We start from the raw sequence: 25767 nt of genomic DNA on the forward strand, positions 1-25767 counted from the left end.
CAGATTAGTCTCCCGCTCCTTGAAAGCGGCAGCTCTAGCCTTTAGCTCGATGCGGATGTTACCTGTAGGCCATGGCTTCTGGTTGGGAGTGTACGTACAGTCACTGTGGGGACGACGTCATCGATGCACTTATTGATGAAGCCGATGACTGAGGTGGTGTATTCCTCAATGCCATTGGATGAATCCCGGAACATATGCTAGTCGGTGCTAGCAAAACAGTCCTGTAGTGTAGCATCCGCAACCTCTGACCACTTCCGTATTGAGCGAGTCACTGGTACATCCTGCTTTAGTTTTTGCTTGTAAGCAGGAATCAGGAGGAATTGTGGTCAGATTTGCCAAATGGAGGGCGGGGGAGAGCTTTGTATGCATCACTGTGTGTGGAGTAAAGGTGGTCTAGGATTTTTTTCCCACTGGTTGCACATATGACATGCTGGTAAAAATTTGGTAAAACTGATTTAAGTTTGCCTGCATTAAAGTCTCCGGCCGCAAGGAGCGCCGCTTCTGGAAAAGCATTTTCTTCTTTGCTTATGGCCTTATAGAGTTGGCTAAGAGCGGTCTTAGTGCCAGCTTCGCTTTGTGGTGGTAAATAGACGGCTATGAATAATAGAGATGAGAACTCTCTTGGTAGATAGTGTGGTCGACAGCTTATCATAAGGTACTCTACCTCAGGCGAACAATACCTCGAGACTTCTTTAATATTAGACATCACGCACCAGCCGTTACTGAGAAAAAGACACACACCCCACCCCTCGTCTTCCTCGAGGTAGGGTCTCTGTTCTGCCGGTTCTGCATGGAAAATCTCACCAGCTCTATATTGTCCGTTTCTTCTTTCAGCTACGTCTCGGTGAAACATAAGATGTTACAGTTTTTAATGTCCCGTTGGTAGGATAATCTTAATAGTAGGTCATCAATTTTACTTTCTAATGATTGCACGTTAGCAAGGAGAATGGAAAGCATTGGGAGTTTACTCGCTCATCTCCCGCTTCTCAGAAGGATCCCCGATCTGCATCCCCTTTTTCAGCGTCTTTTCTTTACGCAAAAGGCGTGCATCTGGGCCTATTCCAGTGAAAGCAGGATATCCTTCTCGAAGGACTCGTTAAAGGAAAAAGTTTCTTCCAGTCCGGTGAGCAATCGCCATAAGAGACGGTAGCAGCAACATTATGTACACAATAAGTGAAAAAATAAGTTACACAAATTGCAAAAAAAAGAATAAAATTGCGCAATTGTTTGGGAGAATGTAAAACGTCAGCTATGTTCTTCGGCGCCATCTTGTGCAAGGTTGGTAGAGTTGTGCAAGGTTGGTAGAATCTTATTAAAAATAATTCATAGCTGTAATGGCTGCCAAAGGTGCTTCCACCAAGTTTTAACACTGGGGTGTGAAGACACACAATCAATACATGTACATTTTTTACATTTTAGGACAGCAAAATGTTAAGATTGTGCAAGGGGTGTGTAGAATTTTACTAGCGACTGGAAATACCACATACTGTATCACAGGATTCTCTCACAAGCTACAGAGTAGATCATCTGTAAATTCATGACAATCCAAATATTTATATGGACTGCAAAACTTTGTTACCTTATTCAAAAACACAAAACTTTACTCAATCAAAACAATTGAATTGAGCCAGACCTGAAAGACAGTCATGATGGCAGCAGGAAATGTGTCAAAATTTGTAGGAGTGTAGTCTTCAAAGATGAACCTGCATAGAAAGATGAGGACAGAGAGGACATCGAGTTGAGCCAGGATTTTAAAATACATTTTTTTCCCAGAGAGAGAAAACATTTTCCTTTTCTTGGTAATAAAAAGTCTGTTTTCTTTACTGTACTCCAGTGACCAGGCAACATACGTCTCCGGCATGCACTGCATTCATTGAAGTGACAGTTTCACAGAAATGGTCCTTTATCTGTGGGAACATAGCGGCACAACAGCTAAGACTTGATGTGTGACAGAATCTTCTTGGGGAAGACTGAGCCCTGTCAGGGTGTTTTTACATTGCCACAGGGGATGAAAATGTCCTCTGTAATATCAAATGTCACAAGGAGAAGGTCATGGTGACACAAATCAAACAATCAGTTGTACTACATCCACTTTGATTACATTGACTGCCAGTGTCCATCATAGTTTGTGATGAGATCTGACAGACGGGCAGTAGTAGTTCGTCCTTGTGTCTATGGTACAGTACCTGCCACCGAATAGCTGCATGCCCAGCAGAGCAAAGACCAGGATGAAGAGGAAGAGGAGGAAGATGAGGCTGATGATGGACTTCATAGAATTCATCAGGGATACCACCAGGTTCCTCAGCGACGCCCAGTACCTGTCAATCACAACCAACCGGGGGCGGGATTGGGTGCATTTGAATTCCGTCGAAATAAGAGACAAATTGCTTAATTAACAGTGTCTAAATGTTGCTATTGTGAGTGTTTTCAATTATTTGTAGCCAGCCTGGAAATGAACATACGTATCTGCATAACCTATCCCTAGCAGGAGGCTACAAATATCACACTGATGTGACACCCAGCATCTTCATAATTTAGGACATTGATAGCTTGGTGCCAGTGCATTGCCTCATTGCATACTGCAGGAAGAATGTTAGAAACCAATGAGGAGGCCTTGGACTAACTTGGTGATCTTGAATATCCTCAGCAGACGGAGAGCGCGCAGCACACTGATGCCGAAGGACATGTCTGGCCTGAAGAACCCCCACATCACCTCAAAGATGCTGCCCACTATCACCTGTCAACAGAGCCATAAACAACATAGTCACCAGATGTACCAGCACACCAACAGCAGCCTTTAACATACAGTAAGTATACAGAGAGACAAAGATGAAGGATGTCCGTTCACAGCTGAGTGCAGAGGTGACAGAAACAGAACAGGGACATTTACTGCACTTCATTAACTAAGTTACACCCATCAGTGTCACTTTCATTAAAAAGTCTTTAAAGGTGCAATTCATTGTTGAAAAATTAACAAAGCAGACACCCCACATCGGTTTTGGCAAAAAATTCTGAGGGATGGGTCTGGAGAAATGTAGCCACTCATTCAAAGACAGAGCGACTGATGCAAGGACTGACCATCCAAGATGTCACAATTCTTGTTTTAAGCACATTTTGAGGATATACAATGTTTGTTTATATGTACAATGTTTACAAACGGAGTAAAAAAAGTTTATATATTCGGTTCTGATGGGGTACAACAGTTGAACTAAGCTCATGTTGCATTTATATTCTTCAAGAATCAATGAGTATATATAATGAATTTATAAGTCTTAAAATGGAAGCAACAACTGCGGATTGCCCCTTTAAGTCACTGTCCAATGTTTTAAGTAAAGCATTTCCTCTCACTCCCTCGTACTGGGGGCAATGTTATAATCTATAGCATGTCCCTGTCTTTCCATCTGGCATGGTGTCTCCATGTTGGTTAGAGATGAGGCAGAAAAATAAAGGGACTCACGCCGCAGTCGAAGCGGTTGAAGGCGGAGTGGAAGTAGAGTCTGGGTCCCAGGCTGTACATCTTTAAACACATCTCAGTGAGAAACAGACCCAGGAAGAGAAACTCTGCATAGTCTGAAATGCAGACAACAACAGCAACAACAACACTCATAAACACAGCAGAAAACAATCATCTCAAAGATTAATGTAACTCGACTTGATTTATTTTGGATGGAGATGATGGTATGTACCTGTGTGTGTGTGTGTGTGTGTGTGTGTGTGTGTGTGTGTGTGTGTGTGTGTGTGTGTGTGTGTGTGTGTGTGTGTGTGTGTGTGTGTGTGTGTGTGTGTGTGACTTACAGAGGAACACAGACAGCCAGTGGGGCTGGTTGTGATGGACGATGGCCACACAGAGTGTGTTGAGGGCCACCAGGCCCAGTACGGTCCAGTAGAAGGTGTGTGTCTTCACCATGCGGCGGATAGAGATACGCAGCAGACGCTCCTTCCGCTTGAAATAAGCCGTGGGTCCTCTCTTAGCACTCCTGATGCTGGCTCTGGTCATCGGGATGCCTGGAGGGGACAGCCCATTTAAGATCATTACTAAAATCCCCCTAGTAGTGCAATCACAAATAGACAGTATATTTTAGATCTCTCCTCTGTCAAATGTTTCACTTGCACAATAGATACAATTTCTCCAACAGGAAAACAAAGAGCCAAAGGCCTTCTCGTCCATTTAGCTTCGCAACTGACTGTAACATGTAATGATGGCTGGAACTGATGAGCTGCCATTTCCAGTCTTATTCCCAATACGACAATGACAATCTCCTCTGTAATTACAGAGTCTAATACGGAAGGGGTGCCTGTTGCCTGATGGCAGATCATTCAACCATTTGGGATGTTAGCTACAACATACTACTTTTTTCAGTGGCTTCACACACACACTCACCCACAGAAGAGATGTCACCGTACTGCTCCTCCTCTGGGCCCCGATGGACGGCATCCACCCCTCTCCTCTTGATGGTGGTCCTCTTCAGCACTGCAGCCAAAGGTTTCACATTGTCACCCCGCAGAAAGTCCACACAAAACACAATGTTTCTGACACTCCAAGCATGTCATGAGACACACAAGTAGATATACAAGATCACGAGGGCATTACTAACAAGAAGAGAATGGTGAAAATAATAAACGCATTTACATGCCACTGTGTTTGGTGCTTTGGGTATTGTAAAACAAGAGTACAAACACATGCATTTAGTAGACATGTGCAACAGATTACAGCAACATGGTGTTATTAAAATATGCATCTATTGTTATTACTGTATGATGAACCGAACTTAACTTCAACTAATCGTTGTTGTTGTTGGTTCTATTATCTGGGCTATAACCCACACTCACATTAGGTTTGAGACAATATCATACCATAAGCATTCTAAAGAGCTGTATTGATGCACACATATCATTTTATATGTGCCTGATGCGGAAATAACTACTACTACTTAATTATCAGGGTAAGTTGAACTCTTCCTCCAGCCAACCCTCGTACACCCCCACCACCTTTTGGTTAGAATCTAATTTATTTATTAATATTTACCTAGACTTTCTCCCCTTTAATAAGCCAGTGAACCAATAGTGTTTGCACGAGGCACACACTGGCTGACACCCAGACATTTAATTTTAGTTGCTATGGCAACACTGGCGTACTCTCTCAAAGCTATTACATCTTCTGAATTTGTTTCCACTGGAACAGCTGGAACTTTTTACGGCTACTTTTGGTTCGCTTGTGCCAAATTAAATGTTTGAAGTTCAGAATGGCTCCTGGTTTATTTGTAAGTGTGGTTTATGGAACAATAGCTGGCTTTATTTAAATGTTCATGTCAGACTGAGTTGTTGAAAAGGAACTAAAGGTGGCAAGTAAGTGTAGAATAGAAGTTGTTCCTCACCATGGTTACCGCCTGTATTCCATTCAGACAGCCTCTTGGGAGCTGTCAATCAACATTTAATAAAAACAATTTGTTTTTTTGTTTGTTGGGGGGGGAAAAATCATGCTTCACTTGATAGAGTCATAGCTTTGTGCAAGGGTTTGTCTTGTAGGTTTAAAAGTCCATATTGATATTGAGGTAGCAGAGATTATTATTTTGGGGGTACAGCATGCATGGTCCTCAATAATCCTAACCAAAGTTGTTTTTGAAGTGCACCACATCAGAAGCAACAACAATGGTATTTTAGGCATAGCTATTCTTGTGAAGATTTGCTTCTAAATATGTCTTTGGAATAGATATACAGTACAAGTCAAAAGTTTGGACACACCTACTCATTCAATGGTTTTTATTTATTTTTACTATTTCCTACATTGCAGAATTATAGTGAAGACATCAAAACGATGAAATAACACATATGGAATCATGTAGTAACCAAAAAAGTGTTAAACAAATCAAAATATATTTTATATTTGAGATTCTTCAAAGTAGCTACCCTTTGTCTTGATGCAACTTTGCATAGTTTTGATGTCTTCAATATTATTATACAATGTATTTATAATCTTCAAGAATTGTGCAAACTCTTGGCATTCTCTCAACCGGCTTCACCTGGAATGCTTTTCCAACAGTCGTGAAGGAGTTCCCACACAAGCTGAGCACTTGTTGGTTGCTTTTCCTTCACTCTGCGGTCCAACTAATCCCAAACCATCTCAACTGAGTTGAGGTTGGGTGATTGTGGAGGCCAGGTCATCTGATGCAGCACTCCATCACTCTCCTTCTCGGTAAAATAGCCATTGTCCATTGCTCATGTTTCTTGGCCCAAGCAATTATCTTCCTCTTATCGTTTTCCTTTGGTAGTGGTTTCCTTGCAGCAATTTGACCATGAAGGCCTGATTCACGCAGTCTCCTCTGAACAGTTGATGTTGAGATGTGTCTGTTCCTTGAACTCTGTGAAGCATTTATTTGGGCTGCAATTTCTGAGGCTGGTAACTCTAATGAACGTATCCTCTGCAGCAGATGTAACTCTGTGTCTTCCTTTCCTGTGGTGGTCCTCATGAGAGCCAGTTTCATCATAGCACTTGATGGTTTTTGTGACTGCACTTGAAGAAACTTTCAAAATTCTTGACATTTTCCAGATTGACTGACCTTCATGTCTTAAAGTAATGATGGACTGTTGTTTCTCTTTGCTTATTTAAGCTGTTCTTACCATAATATGGACTTGGTCTTTTACCAAATAGGGCTATCTTCTGTATACCACCCCTACCTTGTCACAACACAACTGATTGGCTCAAACGCATTAAGAAGGAAATAAATTCCACAGATAAACTTTTAAGAAGGCACACCTGTTAATTGAAATGCATTCCAGGTGACTATCTCATGAAGCTGGTTGAGAGAATTGCACATATGGAATCAGCAAGGCAAATGGTGGCTACCAATACTTTTTTGGTTACTACATGATTCCATATGTGTTATTTCATAGTTTTGATGTCTTCACTATTATTCTACAATGTAGAAAATAGTAAAAATAAAGAAAAACCCTTCAATGAGTTGGTTAGTCCAAACTTTTGACTGGTACTGAATATCGTGAGTACACACAAGCCCAGATATATTACAAAAACAGGATAGCACACACGTTTAAGAGTATTGCGAGACAAAACTGCTCAAAGTAGTTACACTGTCATGAGAAAGTGTAAGTAAATTACTTTCACAGAGTCAACCAAACAGATTGTACTGTAAGTTCCAACACTCAATGAGACATAATGTATACATGTCAGGCCTCAGGAGAGACTGAAATTAACAGTGAGAATCAAAACACCTACTTCTCCTCGCTAGCACTAACCTAAGTAAAATAATGTGTGGTTATCTACAGTGAGGCAAAAAAGTATTTAGTCAGCCACCAATTGTGAAAGTTTTCCCACTTAAAAAGATGAGAGGCCTGTCATTTTCATCATAGGTACACTTCAACTATGACAGACAAAATGAGAAAAAAAAATCCAGAAAATCACATCTACAAACAAGCAAGATTTCTGGCTCTCACAGACCTGTAACTTTTTCTTTAAGAGGCTCCTCTGTCCTCCACTCGTTACCTGTATTAATGGCACCTGTTTGAACGTGTTATCAGTATAAAAGACACCCGTCCACAACCTCAAACAGTCACACTCCAAACTCCACTATGGCCAAGATCAAAGAGCTGTCAAAGGACACCAGAAACAAAATTGTAGACCTGCACCAGGCTGGGAAGACTGAATCTGCAATAGGTAAGCAGCTTGGTTTGAAGAAATCAACTGTGGGAGCAATTATTAGGAAATGGAAGACATACAAGACCACTGATAATCTCCCTCGATCTGGGGCTCCACGCAAGATCTCACCCCGTGGGGTCAAAATGATCACAAGAACGGTGAGCAAAAATCCCAGAACCACACGGGGGGACCTAGTGAGTGACCTGCAGAGAGCTGGGACCAAAGTAACAAAGCCTACCATCAGTAACACACTACGCCGCCAGGGACTCAAATCCTGCAGTGCCAGACGTGTCCCCCTGCTTAAGCCAGTACATGTCCAGGCCCGTCTGAAGTTTGCTAGAAGATTGGGAGAATGCCATATGGTCAGATGAAACCAAAATATAACTTTTTGGTAAAAACTCAACTTGTCGTGTTTGGAGGACAAAGAATGCTGAGTTGCATCCAAAGAACACCATACCTACTGTGAAGCATAGGGGTGGAAACATCATGCTTTGGGGCTGTTTTTCTGCAAAGGGACCAGGACGACTGATCCGTGTAAAGGAAAGAATGAAAGGGGACATGTATCGTGAGATTTTGAGTGAAAACCTCCTTCCATCAGCAAGGGCATTGAAGATGAAACGTGGCTGGGTCTTTCAGCAAGACAATGATCCCAAACACACCGCCTGGGCAACGAAGGAGTGGCTTCGTAAGAAGCATTTCAAGATCCTGGAGTGGCCTAACCAGTCTCCAGATCTCAACCCTATAGAAAATCTTTGGAGGGAGTTGAAAGTCCGTGTTGCCCAGCAACAGCCCCAAAACATCACTGCTCTAGAGGAGATCTGCATGGAGGAATGGGCCAAAATACCAGCAACAGTGTGTGAAAACCTTGTGAAGACTTACAGAAAACGTTTGACCTCTGTCATTGCCAACAAAGGGTATATAACAAAGTATTGAGATACATTTTAGTTATTGACCAAATACTTATTTTCCACCATCATTTGCAAATAAATTCATAAAAAATCCTACAATGTGATTTTCTGGAGAAAAAAAATCTCATTTTGTCTGTCATTGAAAATTACAGGCCTCTCTCATCTTTTTAAGTGGGAGAACTTGCACAATTGGTGGCTGACTAGATACTTTTTTGCCCCACTGTATGTATCATGCACAGTGCATAGGGTAATATGATATTATTAAATTACAAATAACAATTACAATTTTCTACAAATGATATGTTTCAGTCTCGGCCAATGTTTTAGTTATGCTTGCAGTGTGTGGTTGTCTTAGAGGACAGGCAGATGAGAAATATTCTCATGGTAGACAGTCATGTGTACAAAACAGAATGCCAATAATCCAGTACAGACAGATAAACAGTAAACTAATGCAGGGGTCTAAAGACAATATAACCAATGGGGCCATCTTTCCATTCTTACCATCAAGAGCAGAAGGTCCTAAATTCTTGTTCTCCTCCGCAAGCATCACCTCTTCTGCAAAGCAGACCCAACAATGAAGTCTGATTCATACAGTATGAAAGTAAATATCAAGGACATTTCTGAGGTAACCTTTTAAAAGCATGACATGTATTGGGTCTATAGTGTAATACAGACAGTGGTTTCAGTACCTGCTCTGTCGATCCAGGCTCGGTAGCCATTGAGTTCCCGCTCAATTTGCTGTTGCCTCCTGAGCTTCATGAATGCCCTGCGGTTTTCTACCCGCTCCCTCTCCTTGGCAAACTCCCTGCAAGCCAAACACAACAGAAGATAATGACTGTTCTGGGACCTGCTGTTCAGCGCTTATTCTTCTCTGCATCATTCAGACACCATGGGAGAGAAGTAGTGTGGAGGGGGGAGACTCTAACCTTGTCTCCTTCCCATGCAGTAATTAGAGCATGTTGTGCATTCACCTTTTGAAAAAAAAACATGAACAGACGGTAACGGACGGTAACGGAGTGTATAAAATACATGTCAGCCACCCCGGCACAATGTGGCGGTGCCACAGTGCTGCTGTAATGTTAAGTTGGACTCACCCTGAGAGAACTCCCAAAACCAGGTTCAGCACGAAGAAGGAGCCGATGATTATCAGAGGGATGAAGTACATGCAGTTCCACGTGGGGCCTAAGGCATCGTTGGTCTGTAGAGATAAAAAACAAACAGCAGACAATAACCAGGAGCTATTGAATCCAGGAGAAAGCACTGTATTGTTGTACTACATACCAACACAAAAAATTGAGCCCCACATTGTTGTTCTGCACCTGAGACCCATGATTATAAATCATGTTTTGACATCATCATCAATGCATGATTTGTGCAAAGTACAGTCCTGTCTCAAGACAGGATTGAGCCCAATATGGACATGCATGTCTCTGGCTCTGTTCCATCCTACAGTCAGAGTTTATTCATCAAGTAGTGAGAGTGGGACGCCATGAGAGAGGAACCAGAGGGAATCCTCCTGAAGTGTTGAGGCAGTGCAGAGCTGCAGACGGAGCCGTAAACAGTCTGGGCTCCAGATACCTTCCACACACACAAAAATGTATAATATCGGCACAAATAAGTCATGGTACCAATATTATATTTTTGTGTGAACCATGTTCAAATCATCTATGACTTTGTTGATCTTCACAATCAAGTTTAGATATTTTTGGATGATTTGGACATGATGTTGGGATTGGTGCCACAAATGCTTATACATTAGCATTTGGAAACAGTCCCAGGGAAATAAGACCAAAGCATGGCATGGATTAGCTTGTCCATAGACTGCTTACAGGTTAAGGAAACCAATGTGTCATTTGGTAATTTGGATGAGCTATCCCTTAATTATCTAAAAGGTGGTGTTACCACGATCCCAAGCAATTGTTAACAAGTAAACATGGCTATGACTAGCTCCTGACTAAAGCCAGTGTAAAGCGTACTGGCTTGCGTTCCATTGACCTGCTGTGCACTGTCTGCATGCTGTTGCACCTTGGGTATCTGTGCTTTATCAGACAGCAGCATTCAGAGTCAGAGAGTGGTAGTCTTTAACAAGTTATTAGGCTGTACCCCAAATCCTCAGTTTCACAGTTATACAGAGCTCTCAATAACTTAATGAGGGGGCCTATTCTGTTCTCTACGTCCATGTGACAATTCCCTTTGTCCACGATTCACAAACGGTTTTCACTGTATTAACGGTTTTCACTGTATAAACAGTTTTCACTGTATAAACGGTTTTCACTGAATGTGGACTTTGGGGAACATAATGGATATATATGAAACTGAAAACCAATTTGATCTGCGTTAAATAAAACAGAAGGATATAGTGTGCAGCGGGGAGGATGAGGCAGCAACTGCCTGCTGGTGTCTCAATCCTAGAGAGAACAGAAGTATTGATTAGCTCTGGGCCAACATGAGAGGGGAGGTTGGATCCTGTATGGCAGTAAGTGGATTCTGTATCAGAGAATGCAATGAAAACAATAAAGAGCAGAATCTGTACTCAACCTTGTTTTAGCAGACTGCTATGAAGTGGATGGATTGGTTTGTTTGTGAGTGACTTACTGACTGACTAAGAGTCTGTGTAAGTGTACTTATGAAGAGTTTCACTCCAAAACACTATGTACTGTTTCCACTTTCAGAAATATTGGTAAATTAGTTTTTATTGTTTAAAGAAATTATGAAAGAGATTGGTGTGTTTTTTCACTATCTTATCAAGGCATGGGGTTGTTCAATGACAGACACACATTTGTTTAATTTAAAATCTATCACATGATGGTTTCATTTCGGAGAGGCAAATAATCATGTTTTTTTGCACTTCACTCTTAGACAAATAAATAGTACTGCTAGCTTTTACACAGTAGGTTTTACACAGTCAAATGTAACAAATAGCTAAACATTTTATAAAGACATGTACAATATTATTATTATTATTTTAAATAATTCAATACAGTAATATGAGCTCTGTATGTAAAAAAAGAAAGAAAAGTTTGGCATGGGCCCTCAAATCCTAAAAAGGTTCTACAGCTGTACCACTGAGAGCATATTGACTGGCTGCATCACTGCTTGGTATGACAATAGCACCGCCCTCGATTGCATGGCGCTGCAGAGGGTTGTGCGGACAGCCCAGTACATCACTCGAGCCGAGCTCCCTGCCATCCAGGACCTCTATATCAGGCACTATGAAAAGAAGGCCCAGGAAAATTGTCAAAGACAACCACCCAAGCCATAGACTATTTTCTCTGCTGCCGCACAGCAAGAGGTACTGGTGCATCAAGTCCAACACCAACAGGCTCTTGAACAGCTTTCATCCCCGAGAAATACGACTGATAAATAGCTAACACTATAGCTACATGGACTATCTGAGTGTACCTAGTATCTTTATTGACCTTTTATTTCTCTTTGCACACTAACATGGCCCTACACACACACACACACACACACACACACACACACACACACACACACACACACACACACACACACACACACACACACACACACACACACACACACTCCATCATTTGCTCACTCACACATAATATGCAGATACATTTATATTGACTCTACACACCCGCACACCCACTCACATACAACCTGCTGCTACTCTGTTAATCTTATATCCTGTTGCCTAGTCCTCTTACCCCTATACTGTACATATCCACCTCCATCACTCCAGTATTCCTGCACATGTAAATATGTTATTGGAACTGACTTTGTAAATATTTTATGTATATAGTAAGCTTACTTACGTAATTACTTTATTGTGTATTTCATATTTCCTATTCTTACTTTGCATGTGTTTTTTCTAGTAATACATTGTTATTGATTATTGCATTGTTGGGTTTTGAGTTCGCAAGAAAGGCATTTCACTGTACTTGAAAACATTTACATTTGACATTTTTGTCATTCAGCAGATGCTCATCCAGGGCGACTTAATGTAAGTACATTCATCTTAAGATAGCTAGGTGAGACAATCACATATCAGAGTCAAATATTTTGGAGAAGAACATTTCATTCCAGTTAAACAATGGATATATAGCGTTTTGCAGAAAAACACATTTTCATACATAAATCTCTAATTACAAATCGAAGAAAGCAGTAATAATTTACACACACATGAAGGAACCCATAAGCAATCATTACTGATGAAAAAAACTAAATCTGAAAAATTGGTGGATGTAGCGTTTTGGGAATAAACTCTTCATGTGCACATGTGTGTTTGACTGAGTGTGTGTGTGTACGTGCATGCAGTGTTTGCATTCCTGTAGAAAGGAATATAAAACAGCAAACAGTATTAGAGACTATCTTGTCTGCTAGCCCTTTTAACCACCAGAGCAGACTCCCATTCTCTACCCTCCACTGTCTCTCTTCATTCCTTAATAAATTACATTCACCATGATGTCAGTCAACATAATATAATCACAGCAGAAAATCATCTGCTTCCATCAATTTAAATAAAGAGCCGTGAAAGCAGTGAGCAGAAAGTATGGCCTGGCATCTATGCTCTGAGGGTAGGCCTATCATACACTGTGCTAGGTAGTCAAGCAGTGAAAATGACATCTTTAATCAAAATCAATTCAATGTATTTTCCACTACCTTACGGAAGATGTGTTAGGATAATCTTTCCGTGAATCTCAATCCCAGGGTATCTATGATATAAACTGTATGATTACCCTGGTGAGGACAGTGGTTTTCAGAGGTTGTGGAGCATATGGCAAGCATGTTATCCAGAGTAAAGCCACAGGCATTTTCATTTTCAAATGAGCATTTTGATAAAATGCTGAAATGAGATAAAAGATGATGTTCTTGTGTCCAGGCCCTTTTCACTATATTGACTCATTTTGTCAACACAAAAAGGCAAGAGGGCTTCAACAGTCTTCAATTGGCAACTCATTGATTCTTGCTCTGAAACCAGTGCCATCACCATGTCTAGAAAATAAAAGAATTAGATACAAGCAAATGCTATTGCTATCACGTTCAAAATGTTACACTTGTGGTAGATGCTATCCAACACAGTAGAAGTTTGTCATTTCTAAATAAAGCTATTCATCAGCATACATTGGCACATGCTGATGTTACTAATATCCCTAGGCATGCCATGAAGGAAGTTGTATTGCATTGTATTGCATCACCATCATTAACAAACAACAGAGGGTTCAATAGGCTGCTACTCCACTGTGATATTAGCATGAGAGCGAAATGAATGGGGAAAGAGGAAGAGGCATTAAAGTTGGAATCCTTAATGGTGAAACAGCCACGTTCGTTTGTGATATTATATCAACAATGAAGTTACTGCAAACAACGAACACACGTGTGACAGAAGAGCACAATATGTACTGAACATTTTTTTTTTACCATGTCGCACCACCAGTCATTCAGTCATTCAGGGGTGTTTTGAGCCCCACCTGTTTAGCTAAAAACATAATCATATAATTTCCCCCCTGTTTTGGCCTGTTTTGAATGTCACATATCAGTTTGCAAACAATTAAAAAAATATAAAAATCATTAAGTTAATAAGGCTGAATGCAAACATGGTCTCTTTTTTGCTTTCTTGAATAAGGCAGCTCCAAAATGCAGGTGTTTCAGCCTAGCTCAGTGCTTTCTGTGGTGGTGGGGCAGCCAGCGGAGAATATGGAGCGTAGAGGTTTATGATGTTCTCTTGTTGCACCGTGATTGGCTCAGTGTTCTGTTGCTCATGGGGACACTACGTCACCACAACATCTATGAAGTGCATCTTAGAAGTGCCCATCTAAGGCGGCTGAAGGTCATTGGCCACAGATAAAATTACGTTAAATCACGTCATATCTACAGTAGCTTTGATTGGACTTTCAAAATCTTAGCTAGCAAGCTAGCAGTCATAATGAATCAAGTCAACAATCTACTGGAAAATCATTTCAATCCTTGTCATATGAAGAGAAGTAATGAAGAGAAATTATAGATAAAACGTATTGGTGCTCATTGGCCATTGGATATAAACATTACACAACAAGTTTGAAATCGCAAATTCAACAATGAATGGTTTGGAAGACATCAGATTGCATTGCAAAGCAATCACTAGCCTGCTATTCAGTGGAGTGGGTGTGTGGTCCCAAGTCTGGGTTTAAGGGTCCAAGCTTAAAAGGATAAACATTCAACATTGGCCATGCTGTCAATCCAGCATGACCTCTGCTGCGCTCAAAACAACTGGAAACTCGGAACTGCGAAATCTGACTTCTGAGATAAAGACAACTGGGAACTCCGAAAAAAAGAGCTCTGACAGTCATCCAACTCAGAATTGCAAGTCGGGAACTCAGGCATCTTTCTAGAGCTCTGACCTGAATATCACTGACGTCATCATGATTCGACCTTGTTTTTTTCAGAGTTTATAGAGAATGGCAGACTTTGATGACAAAATTAGCCTACGAAGGACTGCAGCGCCACCTTCCAGTTCAAGTGAGCATAGCACAAGTTAAAGGGGAAAACCTAGTCAGTTGTCCAACTGAATGTATTCAACTGGAATGTGTCCTCTGAATCAGAGAGGTGCGGGTGGCTACCTTAATCGACATCCACATCTTCGGCGCCCAGAAAACAGGGGGTTCTTCGGCGCACCCTGCCTTGCTCAGTGGCAGGACATTCAGATTTTTACCTTGTCAGCTCGGGGATTCAATCCAGCAACCTTTTGGTTACTGGCCCGACGCTCCAACCACTAGGCTAACTGCCGCTTTGAATGCAAAAATGTATTGTATGCTGTTGAACAAATTGTGTAATATGCCAGGGAGATATGTTCAGTGCATTCGGAAATATCCAGACCCCTTGACTTTTTCCACATTTTGTTACGTTACGGCCTTATTCTAAAATGTATTAAATAGTTTTTCCCTCTTCAATCTACACACAATACCCCATAATGAGAAACAAAAACAGGTTTTTAGACTTTTTTGCGAATTAAACCCCCATCCCCGGAAATATCACATTACATAAGTATTCAGACCCTTTACTCAGTACTTTGTTGAAGCTCTTTTGGCAGCGATTACAGCACCAAGTATGACGTTACAAGCTTGGCACACCTATATTTGGTTAGTTTCTCCCATTCTTCTCTGCAGATCCTCTCAAGCTCTGTCAGGTGTGTGCTGATCCATATTGACGTGTGTGCCGTTCCAAATCATGTCCAATCAATTGCATTTCCCACATGTGGACTCCAGTCAAGTTGTAGAAACATCTCAAGGATGATCAATGGAAACAGAATGCACCTGAGCTCAATTTTGAGTCTCATAGCAAATGCTTAAGTAAATAAGGGTTTTGATTTGATAGCTGTTTTTTTTATTTGTAATACATTTGAAAGAAATTCTGAAAACCTGTTTTTACTTTGCCATTATGGGTTATTGTGTGTCGATTGCTAAAATATTTTAAAAATCCATTTTAGAATAAGGCTGCAATGTAACAAAATGTGGAAAGAGTCAAGGGGTCTGAATACTTTTTGAAGGCACTGTATACTGTAGCTAAGAAAGTAATACTAAGTGTATGTTGTGTGGTAAGCTGTTAGGAGCCAATGTGCCTCACCCTAATAATTTGTTCCCTTTTCCACTCATAATTTTGCCTACTGTTCTGACTTGATGGTGCACATGTAGCCTATAGCCTGTTTTAGAGAAATGTAATTATAAAATATTGTAAGGGCTTTCGTTGTCTGCTTATATGCACCCTTTATTTATCCTACGGTTCTGACTTGGTGTACAGGGAGAATACTGTAAGGATGGCCCATGTTCTGAATTCTGTTGTCCATCTCAGTTGACAGTAGAAACCACATGTGTTTAAGCAGGTCAGCCATATCAGCTATGTTTTTAAAAAGGCAATAAATAAACTTTTTCGCTACCAGACAAGGCTCTGCTGATAGCCAGGTGGAGCAATAGGAAGGTGTTGGGACTGCTGTTGGGACTCTGCTGTTGGGACAGCTTTATGTAGGCCCTAACAGTTTGTGGGCACCGTTCGTCACCATTATAGTGTAATTAATGTACTGTTTATTGTTGTGTTGTGTAGTGTAGTGGCTTTGCTGGCATGCATCAAACATTTTGGGTGGGAGTTTGCCCCACCAAGATTTACAGGCTAAAATCACCACTCCACACAACGCTCCTCAGCTCGGCAACAAAGACAATAACAACGCTTGTGGGGCTGACAGCGGTGCTGTTTCCCCCTACTGCGGATCCCATCTTTAATGATGATAACTGATTCAGCTTGCCAAGGGAGAAGAGCGAACATGATTGAGTTTGCTTGAACTGGGCAGGCAGATGATCAGATTAGGGAATTCCTACACTGTCTTTCTGCACCCCTCCAGAAATAGACGTTGCCTGCCGCAACATAACACCAGCCAGCCAGTCAGGCACTGGTGGTTTGGACATGGGGGACGTTCTAAGAAAACGCTCAGTGACATGATCTTCGTCAGACAGAATGTTATTATTATTATTATTTTTTAACCCTTATTTTACCTGGTAAGATTGTCTGTGAACACATTCTTACTTACAGCAACGACCTGTGGATTAGTTACAGGGAAGAGGAGTGGGGGATGATTAGGTGGCCATGATGGTATGAGGGCCAAGTTGAGAATTTAGCCAAGACATCAGGGTTAACACCCCTACTCTTACGATTAGTGTCAAGGGATCTTTAGTGACCACAGAGAGTCAGGGCACTCGTTTAACGTCGCATCCGAAAGATGGCCCCCTACACTGGGAAATGTCCACAATCCCTGCCCTGGGGTATTGGGATATACAAAAAATACACCAGAGGAAAGAGTGCCTCCTATTGGCCCTCCGACAACACTTTCCACAGCATCTGGTGTGCCTTCCAGGGACCAACCAGGACCAACCCTGCTTAGTTTCAGAAGCAAGCAAACAGTGGGATGCAGGGTGGTATGCTGCTGACGAATCTATGGATGGAGGACAGGGGGAGTTAACCATTAAACTAAACACACTAATACAACTGCTCCTCCTAGTCCAGCGGCTGTGCCCTTTTCATATTGAATCCAGGTATAGTATAATATAGAGGAAGTGTTGTGTTACGTATACTGTAATATGGATAACTGTTGGCTGTCATTTGGCAGCAACAGATGGGGAGAGTAACAGTGTGCTATATATAGGAGAGTATTCTTATCCCTCAGAGTCCCAAGATAATCAGTAATGAAATGGAAATCAAAAGCTGTGAAGCAGCAGTCAGACATGTAAGAATCATCACAACTCTCTGCAGTGTCAACAACATCATCTCAGTCATTTCATATTGCTAGTTGAATCTGAAGGAGAAAAATCATGGAATCAGAATTTCATATTAGCTTCCAGGACTCTAATCAGAAATCAATCAGCTGCACTGAACAGAAATCCCAGATCATTGAATATGTCACGACTTCTGCTGAAGTCAGCCCCTCTCCTTGTTCGGGCAACGTTAGGCGATCGACGTCACCGGCTATCTAGCCATCGCTGCTCCATTTTTCTTATATCCATTTGTCTTGTCTTGTTTTCATACACACCTGGTTTACATTTCCCCAATCAATCTACTTGTATTTAACCCTCTGTTTCCCATCATGTTTTGTGTGTAATTGTTTTCATGTTAGGTGGTGTTAGTTTACGCGCTCTACTTTTATGTTCTGTTTTTTGAGCGTGTTTGTTTCATGTGGTGCTCTCGTTTTTGGAAATATAATAAACGTTCCCCTGTTCATTGTATCTGCTCTCCTACACTTGACTTCGTCTCCAATACACCATCCTGACAGAGTAAAACTCAAGGTTACTTTCGTTTCCCCGGTTCTCTAATATTATGAAGTGAAGGGCGGTGGGTGGAAAGTCACAAGCTCAATTGTAATAGTCGCTGCCCATAGGCATAAAAGCCGGGTTGGGCAACAAGGAAACCTTGGAAAAACCTGGGGCAAACCTTAGGCACGAATGATGAACTGACAGTTCATGCAGCTCACTCACTCACTTTGCGGTCCTACAAAAAGCATAAAACCTCAGATACAGAGCATTGGTAATGAATTATCTGGTTTTGGGCATGCAGTAGCCCCGAGACAAGCCCTGTGTATTTTTTTTCCAAAAGTCTCATGGAATGTAGGCCTATTTTGAACACCACACATTGGCTGCTACTGTAGGCTAAATGACAGAACAGCTATTTCCATATTAACATTTTATTTTCTCCATTGTTTTTGATGGTAGGCCACAATGTTAAGCCTACATGACGATCAAATAGCCTCAGTAGCGTACTTGGCCACTGTTAAAACTGTACCTTAAAGTGGGTACAGCCTCAGTGCTCACAGTAAACGCACCCAGGAAGTTGCATAGAATTTTCACAACGTTCAAGTTTGCGCTCAGCAAACCTGAAATTTGCTCAGTGCCCCAATTTTTTTGAGGTAACATTGGCTGGCTCTCTCGATAGTCTCAATGACTCCAAGAGGCAACCCTGTCATATCCAGATTTAACCTCTCACGGACCAGGCCCAGAGGGTTATGGTGTCCAGGTGAGGGTGGAAAATATCAGTTTGCTTGGGTGAAAAGATCCCTGCGTAACTGGAGTTGCCAGGGCTTGTCGTACAGCAAGAGAACGATCTGCCTGGCAATCGAGGCATTTCCTCACTTTGAATAGATTGGGGTGTATGAGGGTTAGAGGAGGAAAAGAGTAAAGCAGCACCCTCGGCCAAGAGTGTGCCAGCGAACAGCGGGCAGTCCACGTTTTCATACAATGCGAAGAGACATTTATCCGGTAGCATCAAAACAGATTGGTAGGCTAGCAGGGTTGAGTTGGTTGGCCACTCTACCACTGGTGGCTTGCCGAGGCCCAGCTCTTCCATGTATTTGACATTCATGTTGGCAAAAAGTCTGTCCCAGTTACTTTTGGCTTCGGCCACTCAAGCTGGGATGGCTGGGAGGAGTTGCTTGCCTGGGACAGTGTGAGGGGAGTTTCCTCCTGTCCTACTAGTCAGTGTAATGAACAAAAGCGTGTCTCTCGACTGATAAGCAGTGAAGCTAGGACGGTCAGTCTAGTAGTGGAGAGAAATTTGTGCTTTTGAGGTCAGTTTGGTTTCAGTTCAATTATTTAAAAAATTACGATTTCGGTTTTGATCCATTTTTTATTATGTGTGTTGAATGCTGTAACAACACAGAATAAAACAATGAATTAAAAACTTCCCATTACTGCTTATCACTTATTAACCATCATTCATTCACATTACTTTACTTTAATACAATATTTTATTTGTTGTGTATATTGCATTTTTTTTAAATCGATGACTTGATTATTATTACAACATACAGGAAGTCCTTCTGCTCACCCGACATAGAATTCCTTACATTCAAATGCCTGCCATATTATCTCCCAAGAGAACTCTTGTCCGTTATAGTCACAGCTGTGTATATACCCCCTCAAGCAGACACCCCGACAGCCCTCAAGGAACTTCACTGGACTCTATGTAAACTGGAAACCATATATCCTGTGGCTGCATTTATTGTAGCTGGGGATTTTAACAAAGCAAATTTGAAAACAAGGCTACCTAAATTCTATCAGCATATTAATAGCAGCACTCGCGCTGGCAATACACTTGATCGCTGGTACTTCCGCGATGCATACACGGCCCTCCCTCGCCCTCCCTTTGACAAATCTGACCACGACTCCATCTTGCTCCTACCGTCTTATAGGCAGAAACTCAAACAGGATGTACCCGTGACTAGAACCATTCAATGCTGGTCTGACCAATCGGAATCCACGCTTCAAGATTGTTTTGATCACATGAACTGGGAAATGTTCTGGGTAGCCTCAGGTAATAACATTGATCTATACGCTGACTCGGTGAGTGAGTTTATAAGGAAGTGCATTGGAGATGTTGTACCCACTGTGACTATTAAAACCTACCCTAACCAGAAACTGTGGATAGATGGTGGCATTCACACAAAACTGATAGCGCGAACCACCTCATTTAACCATGGAAAGAGGACTGGGAATATGGCCGAATATAAACAGTGAAGTTATTCCCTCTGCAAGACAATCAAACTAGTGAAATGTTGGTATAGGGACAAAGTGGAGTCGCAATTCAACGGCTCAGACACGAGACGTATGTGGCAGGGTCTACAGGAAATCACGGTCTACAAAAAGAAAACCAGCCACGTTACGGACACCAACTTCTCGCTTCCAGACAAATGAAACACCTTCTTTGCCCACTTTGAGGAAAATACAAAGCCACCGTCGCGACCCGCTAACAAGGACTGCACCCTCTCCCCTTTCCTTCTCCGTGGCTGACGTGAGTAAGACATTTAAATGTGTTAACCCACGCAAGGCTGCTGGTCCAGACGGCATCACTAGCCGCGTCCTCAGAGCATGTGCAGACAAGCTGGCTGGCGTGTTTACGGACATATTCAATATACAATCGCAATCACACTGCACACTGCCCTATCCCATCTGGACATAAGGAATATGTAAGAATGCTGTTCATTGACTACAGTTCATCATTCAACACCAAAGTACCCTCCAAGATCAAGATTAAGCTGGAGGCCCTGGGTCTCAACCCCGCCCTGTGCAATTGGGTCCTGGACTTTCTGACGGTCCGTCCCCAGGTGTTGAAGGTAGGAAACAACATCTCCACTTCGCTGACCCTCAACATTGGGGCCCCACAAGGGTGCGTGCTCAGCCCCCTCCTGTTCTCCCTGTTCATCCATGACTGCATGGCCATGCACGCCTCCAACTCAATCATCAAGTTTGGTGATAACACAACAGTAGTGGGCTTGATTACCAACAACTACAGAGCCTACAGAGCCTACAGAGAAGAGGTGAGGGCACTCGGAGTGTGATGTCAGGAAGACAACCTCTCACTCAACGTCAACAAAACAAAGGAGATGATTGTGTACTTCAGGAAACAGCCGTGGGAGCACCCCCCTATCCACATCAAAGGGACAGTAGTGGAGAAGGTACACATCACAGACTAACTGAAATGGTCCACACAGACACACAGGAGACTGAATAAATTTGGCTTGTCACCTAAAACCCTGACAAACTTTTACAGATGGACAATCGAGAGCATCCTGTTGGGCTGTATCACCGCCTGGTATGGCAACTGCACCGCACTCAACTGCAAGGCTCTCCAGACTGTGCCGTAGTCTGCACAATGCATCACCGGGGGCAATCTACCTGCCCTCAAAGACACCTACAGCACCTGATGTCACATGAAGGCTCAAAAAATCATCAAGGACAACTACCATCGAGCCACTGCCTGTTCACCCCGCTACCATCCAGAAGGCAAGGTGCATCAAAGCTGCGACCGAGAGACTGAAAAACAGCTTCTATCTCAAGGCCATCAGACTGCTAAACAGCCATCAGTAACTCAGAGAGGCTACTGCCTTTATAGAGACTCATATCATTGGCCACTTTAATAAATGGATCACTCGTCACTTTAAACAATGTCACTTTAATAATGTTTACATGTCTTACATTACTCACCTCATATGTATACTGTACCTTATACCATCTATGCCACTCATCCATATATTTATATGTACATATTCTTATTCTTTAGATTTGTGTGTATTAGGTAGTTGTTGGAGAATTGTTAGATTACTTGTTAGATATTACTGCACTGTCGGAACTAGAAGCACAAGCATTTCGCTACACTCACATTAACATCTGCTAACCAATACAATTTGATTTGATTTGATTCCAAGTCATCATCTAATTTCTATAGAGCTACAGCCTATGCTATTTGGCAAAATCACTATTTTAGTAGTTCCTCAAAGTAAATAAGGCATACTTTTATGACTGCTGAATACCAACTATCAATCACTTAGATCATGTATTTTCAGGTAGAAGCAACTGCTCTCTATCCCTATCGATCGCACATTCTTCTGTCTCTTCTCTTTGTCTTCATGTCTGCTCCACTGTAACCAAACGTAGCAGGTGTAAAAGAAACACACAGACCGACCGAACAAGTAGGCGCACAATGGATTATGGTCATTGTGGTTAATTACCATGTTGTCTGCACTAAACTATGCAGAATATTGGCCTGGTGAAAACTACAACTCCCTACTGCATCGCACAGTTCAGGCTTGATCTGACTCTGATCTCTAGAGAAACTGTGCGCATTGAGCAAATAATAAACAAATAAATGGAAATCAAATAATTGAACAGACTGTGGTCAATTAGTTCTTAAAAAAAAGAAAAATAACCTACATTTTGTTAATTGCTCAGCACTACGGTCTAGTCAACGTGGCACGGTAGTGGCTTGTGATAAACGAGAGAGCAAGCTTGTAATTCTACCCTTCCAGGTAGAAAAGCTAGTTGCTAGGGTAGCTAGATTTGCGGCGGGCTAGCCAGGTTAGCTAAGCCTTGCATAGCCAAGTCTCAGTAGCCTCCGTTTGATGTTACTGAGACAAAGGGAAGAAAAAGCTGAAAAGCGAATTCTTATTCGAAGTGAAAACTTTCCTTTTGGTAAAGTCACCCAACACAAAAGACAAGATGAAAAATCTGCACTCGGGAGTGTAACCTCGCAGCACACCTGTGAACAGTTAAGCAGGAAAACAGGGATCAAGTCATGCTGAGGAGAGCTTATATACTGTAGGTACTCTTTGTCAGGAACAAAGGTGAGAATGACCATACGGAGGGCGAGTGGCTCCTTATCATGAGGGGAGGGGCTCATCTAATTCGCCACGCGTCCAGTCTGTCTCCGACAGACATGTTTAATTGGTTCATCAAGCTTCTGAGACTCAGGTGCATCAAGCTTCTGAGATTCAGGTGTATCCCACATGTGAGATATTGAAATTAATAATTGAAAGAGAACCAGTTTGAACTCAGTAATATCCTAACATGCTTATAATGTCCTAACACGATTATTATCATGACACAATGGTCAATCTGTAAGCAACTGATCTAACATACAGATAATGAGTGTAACTGATAATTCAAAAAATGGTGTCAGCATTAAATGTCTACTAGCAACATTCCAGCCCGGCCCAATCGTGCCCATGTGCTTAGGATGTAATTTAGTGGGATTAGATGAAGTGGGTCCGTGGGCAGGCAGATGTTAGTAGTGAGTCAGTGGAGGGAGGTTGGCTGGGAGATTAGGAGAATGAATGACCACCCTAATGCTCTAGCCCATTCACTGAATTTAATTCCCCTACTCACTTGACACAGATACACTCTATGGCTGTGTTTAGCCAGGCAGCCCAATTATGATATTTTTTAAACAAATACAGTACCAGTCAAAAGGTTGGACACACCTACTCATTCAAGGGTTTTTCTTAATTTCACTATTTTCTACATTTTAAAATAATATTGAAGACAAAACTATGCAAAGCTGTCATCAAGGTAAAGGGTGGCTACTATAAAGAATCTAAAATCTAAAATATATTTTGATTTGTTTCACACTTTTTTGGTTACTATGTGATTCCATATGTGTTATTTCATAGTTTTGATGTAGAAAATAGTAAAAATAAAGAAAAGCCCTCTTCAACCGATCGCTGCCCGCTCGCGCCCGCCCGTCTAGCATCACGACTCTGAACGGTTCTGATTTGTTGAGCAGAGTGTTGGAGGAGTATCCACATATTCAAGTGGACAACTACAAATACCTAGGTGTCTGGTTAGACTGTAGACTCCCCTTCCAGACTCACATTAAGCATCTCCGATCCAAAATTAAATCTAGAATCGGCTTCCTATTTCGCAACAAAGCATCCTTCACACATGCTGCCAAACATTCCCTCGTAAAACTGACTATCCTACTGATCCTTGACTTCGGCGATGTCATTTACAAAATAGCCTCCAACACTCTACTCAACAAATTGGATGCAGTCTATCACAGTGCCATCCGTTTTGTCACCAAAGCCCCATATACTACCCACTACTGCGACCTGTATGCTCTCGATGGCTGGCCCTCGCTTCACATTCGTCGCCAAACCCACTGGCTCCAGGTCATCTATAAGTCTTTGTTAGGTAAAGCCCCGCCTTATCTCAGCTCACTGGTCACCATAACAGCACCCACGCGTAGCACGCGCTCCAGCAGGTATATTTCAGTGGTCATCCCCAAAGCCAACTCTTCCTTTGGCCGCCTTTCCTTCCAGTTCTCTGCTGCCAATGCCTGGAACGAATTGCAAAAATCACTGAAGCTTGAGTCTTATATCTCCCTCACTATCTTTAAGCATCAGCTGTCAGAGCAGCTTGCCGATCATTGGACCTGTACACAGCCCATCTGTAAATAGCCCACCCAACTACCTCATTCCCATATTGTTATTAATTTTTTTGCTCCTTTGCTCCCCAGTATCTCTTCTTGCACATTCATCTTCTGCACATCTATCACCAGTGTTTAATTGCTAAATTGTAATTATTTCGCCACTATGGCCTATTTATTGCCTTTACCTCCCTGATCTTACTACATTTGCCCACACTGTATATAGATTTTTATATTGTGTTATTGACTGTACGTTTGTTTATCCCATGTGTAACTCTGTGTTGTTTGTGTCGCACTGCTTCGCTTTATCTTGGCCAGTTCGCAATTGTAAATGAGAACTTGTTCTCAACTGGCCTACCTGGTTGAATAAAGGTTAAATAATAAAATAATAATAAAAAAAAATAAAATAAAAATGAGTGTGTCAAAACCTTTGGCTGGTACTGTATGTCTTTCGAACAATCAGATCAGCTCTTGAACACTTGTTTTGGTACTGCCCATATGTAGCTTGTTTTGGTCGCAGGTACAGGAATGGCTAAAGATTTACATCATTTATCTGGAGCTAACTCTGCAAATAGTACTGCCGGGTGATTTGAAAAGTTATAGTCAATTCATCAATAATATAATTATACTCTTAGCAAAATATTTGATCTTTAATTTACAATCTGTAGAAATTACGAGAATAGAAAGGTTCAGGACTTTGGTGAAACATCACAGCACAGTTGAAAAATATATGTCTAATAGAATGGATGCTGTTCAGACAAAGATGGGAGGTGTGAGGGGAGCTGAAAGGTGGGACTAAAAATAACAAAAAAAACAAGATAACTAATGTAAAATATACTGTGTCCATAAAATGTACAGTTGAAGACAGAAGTTTACATACACCTTAGCCAAATACATTTAAACTCAGTTTTTCACAATTCCTGACATTTAATCCTAGTAAAAATACCCTGTCTTAGGTCAGTTAAGATCACCACTTCATTATAAGAATGTGAAATGTTAGAATAATAATAGAGAGAATGATTTTCAGCT

At 41.7% G+C, this 25767-nt stretch overlaps 1 protein-coding gene across 1 annotated transcript in view; it reads right to left on the bottom strand.

Moving 5' to 3' along the window:
• LOC139409279 (voltage-dependent R-type calcium channel subunit alpha-1E-like) overlaps window positions 1–25767 on the bottom strand; it is a 218653-nt gene that overhangs the window by 36701 nt on the left and 156185 nt on the right. The window contains exons 9-18 of the mRNA XM_071154189.1: window positions 9654–9757; window positions 9249–9364; window positions 9061–9114; window positions 5376–5417; window positions 4382–4471; window positions 3796–4005; window positions 3458–3570; window positions 2625–2737; window positions 2187–2318; window positions 1634–1703 (exon numbers count right to left, since the gene is read on the bottom strand). Coding sequence (XP_071010290.1) covers window positions 1634–1703; window positions 2187–2318; window positions 2625–2737; window positions 3458–3570; window positions 3796–4005; window positions 4382–4471; window positions 5376–5417; window positions 9061–9114; window positions 9249–9364; window positions 9654–9757 — 1044 coding nt within the window. The remainder of the gene's footprint in view (window positions 1–1633; window positions 1704–2186; window positions 2319–2624; window positions 2738–3457; window positions 3571–3795; window positions 4006–4381; window positions 4472–5375; window positions 5418–9060; window positions 9115–9248; window positions 9365–9653; window positions 9758–25767) is intronic.

This window comes from Oncorhynchus clarkii, chromosome 5 (assembly GCF_045791955.1).
Source record: "Oncorhynchus clarkii lewisi isolate Uvic-CL-2024 chromosome 5, UVic_Ocla_1.0, whole genome shotgun sequence".
Taxonomy (NCBI): domain Eukaryota; kingdom Metazoa; phylum Chordata; class Actinopteri; order Salmoniformes; family Salmonidae; genus Oncorhynchus; species Oncorhynchus clarkii.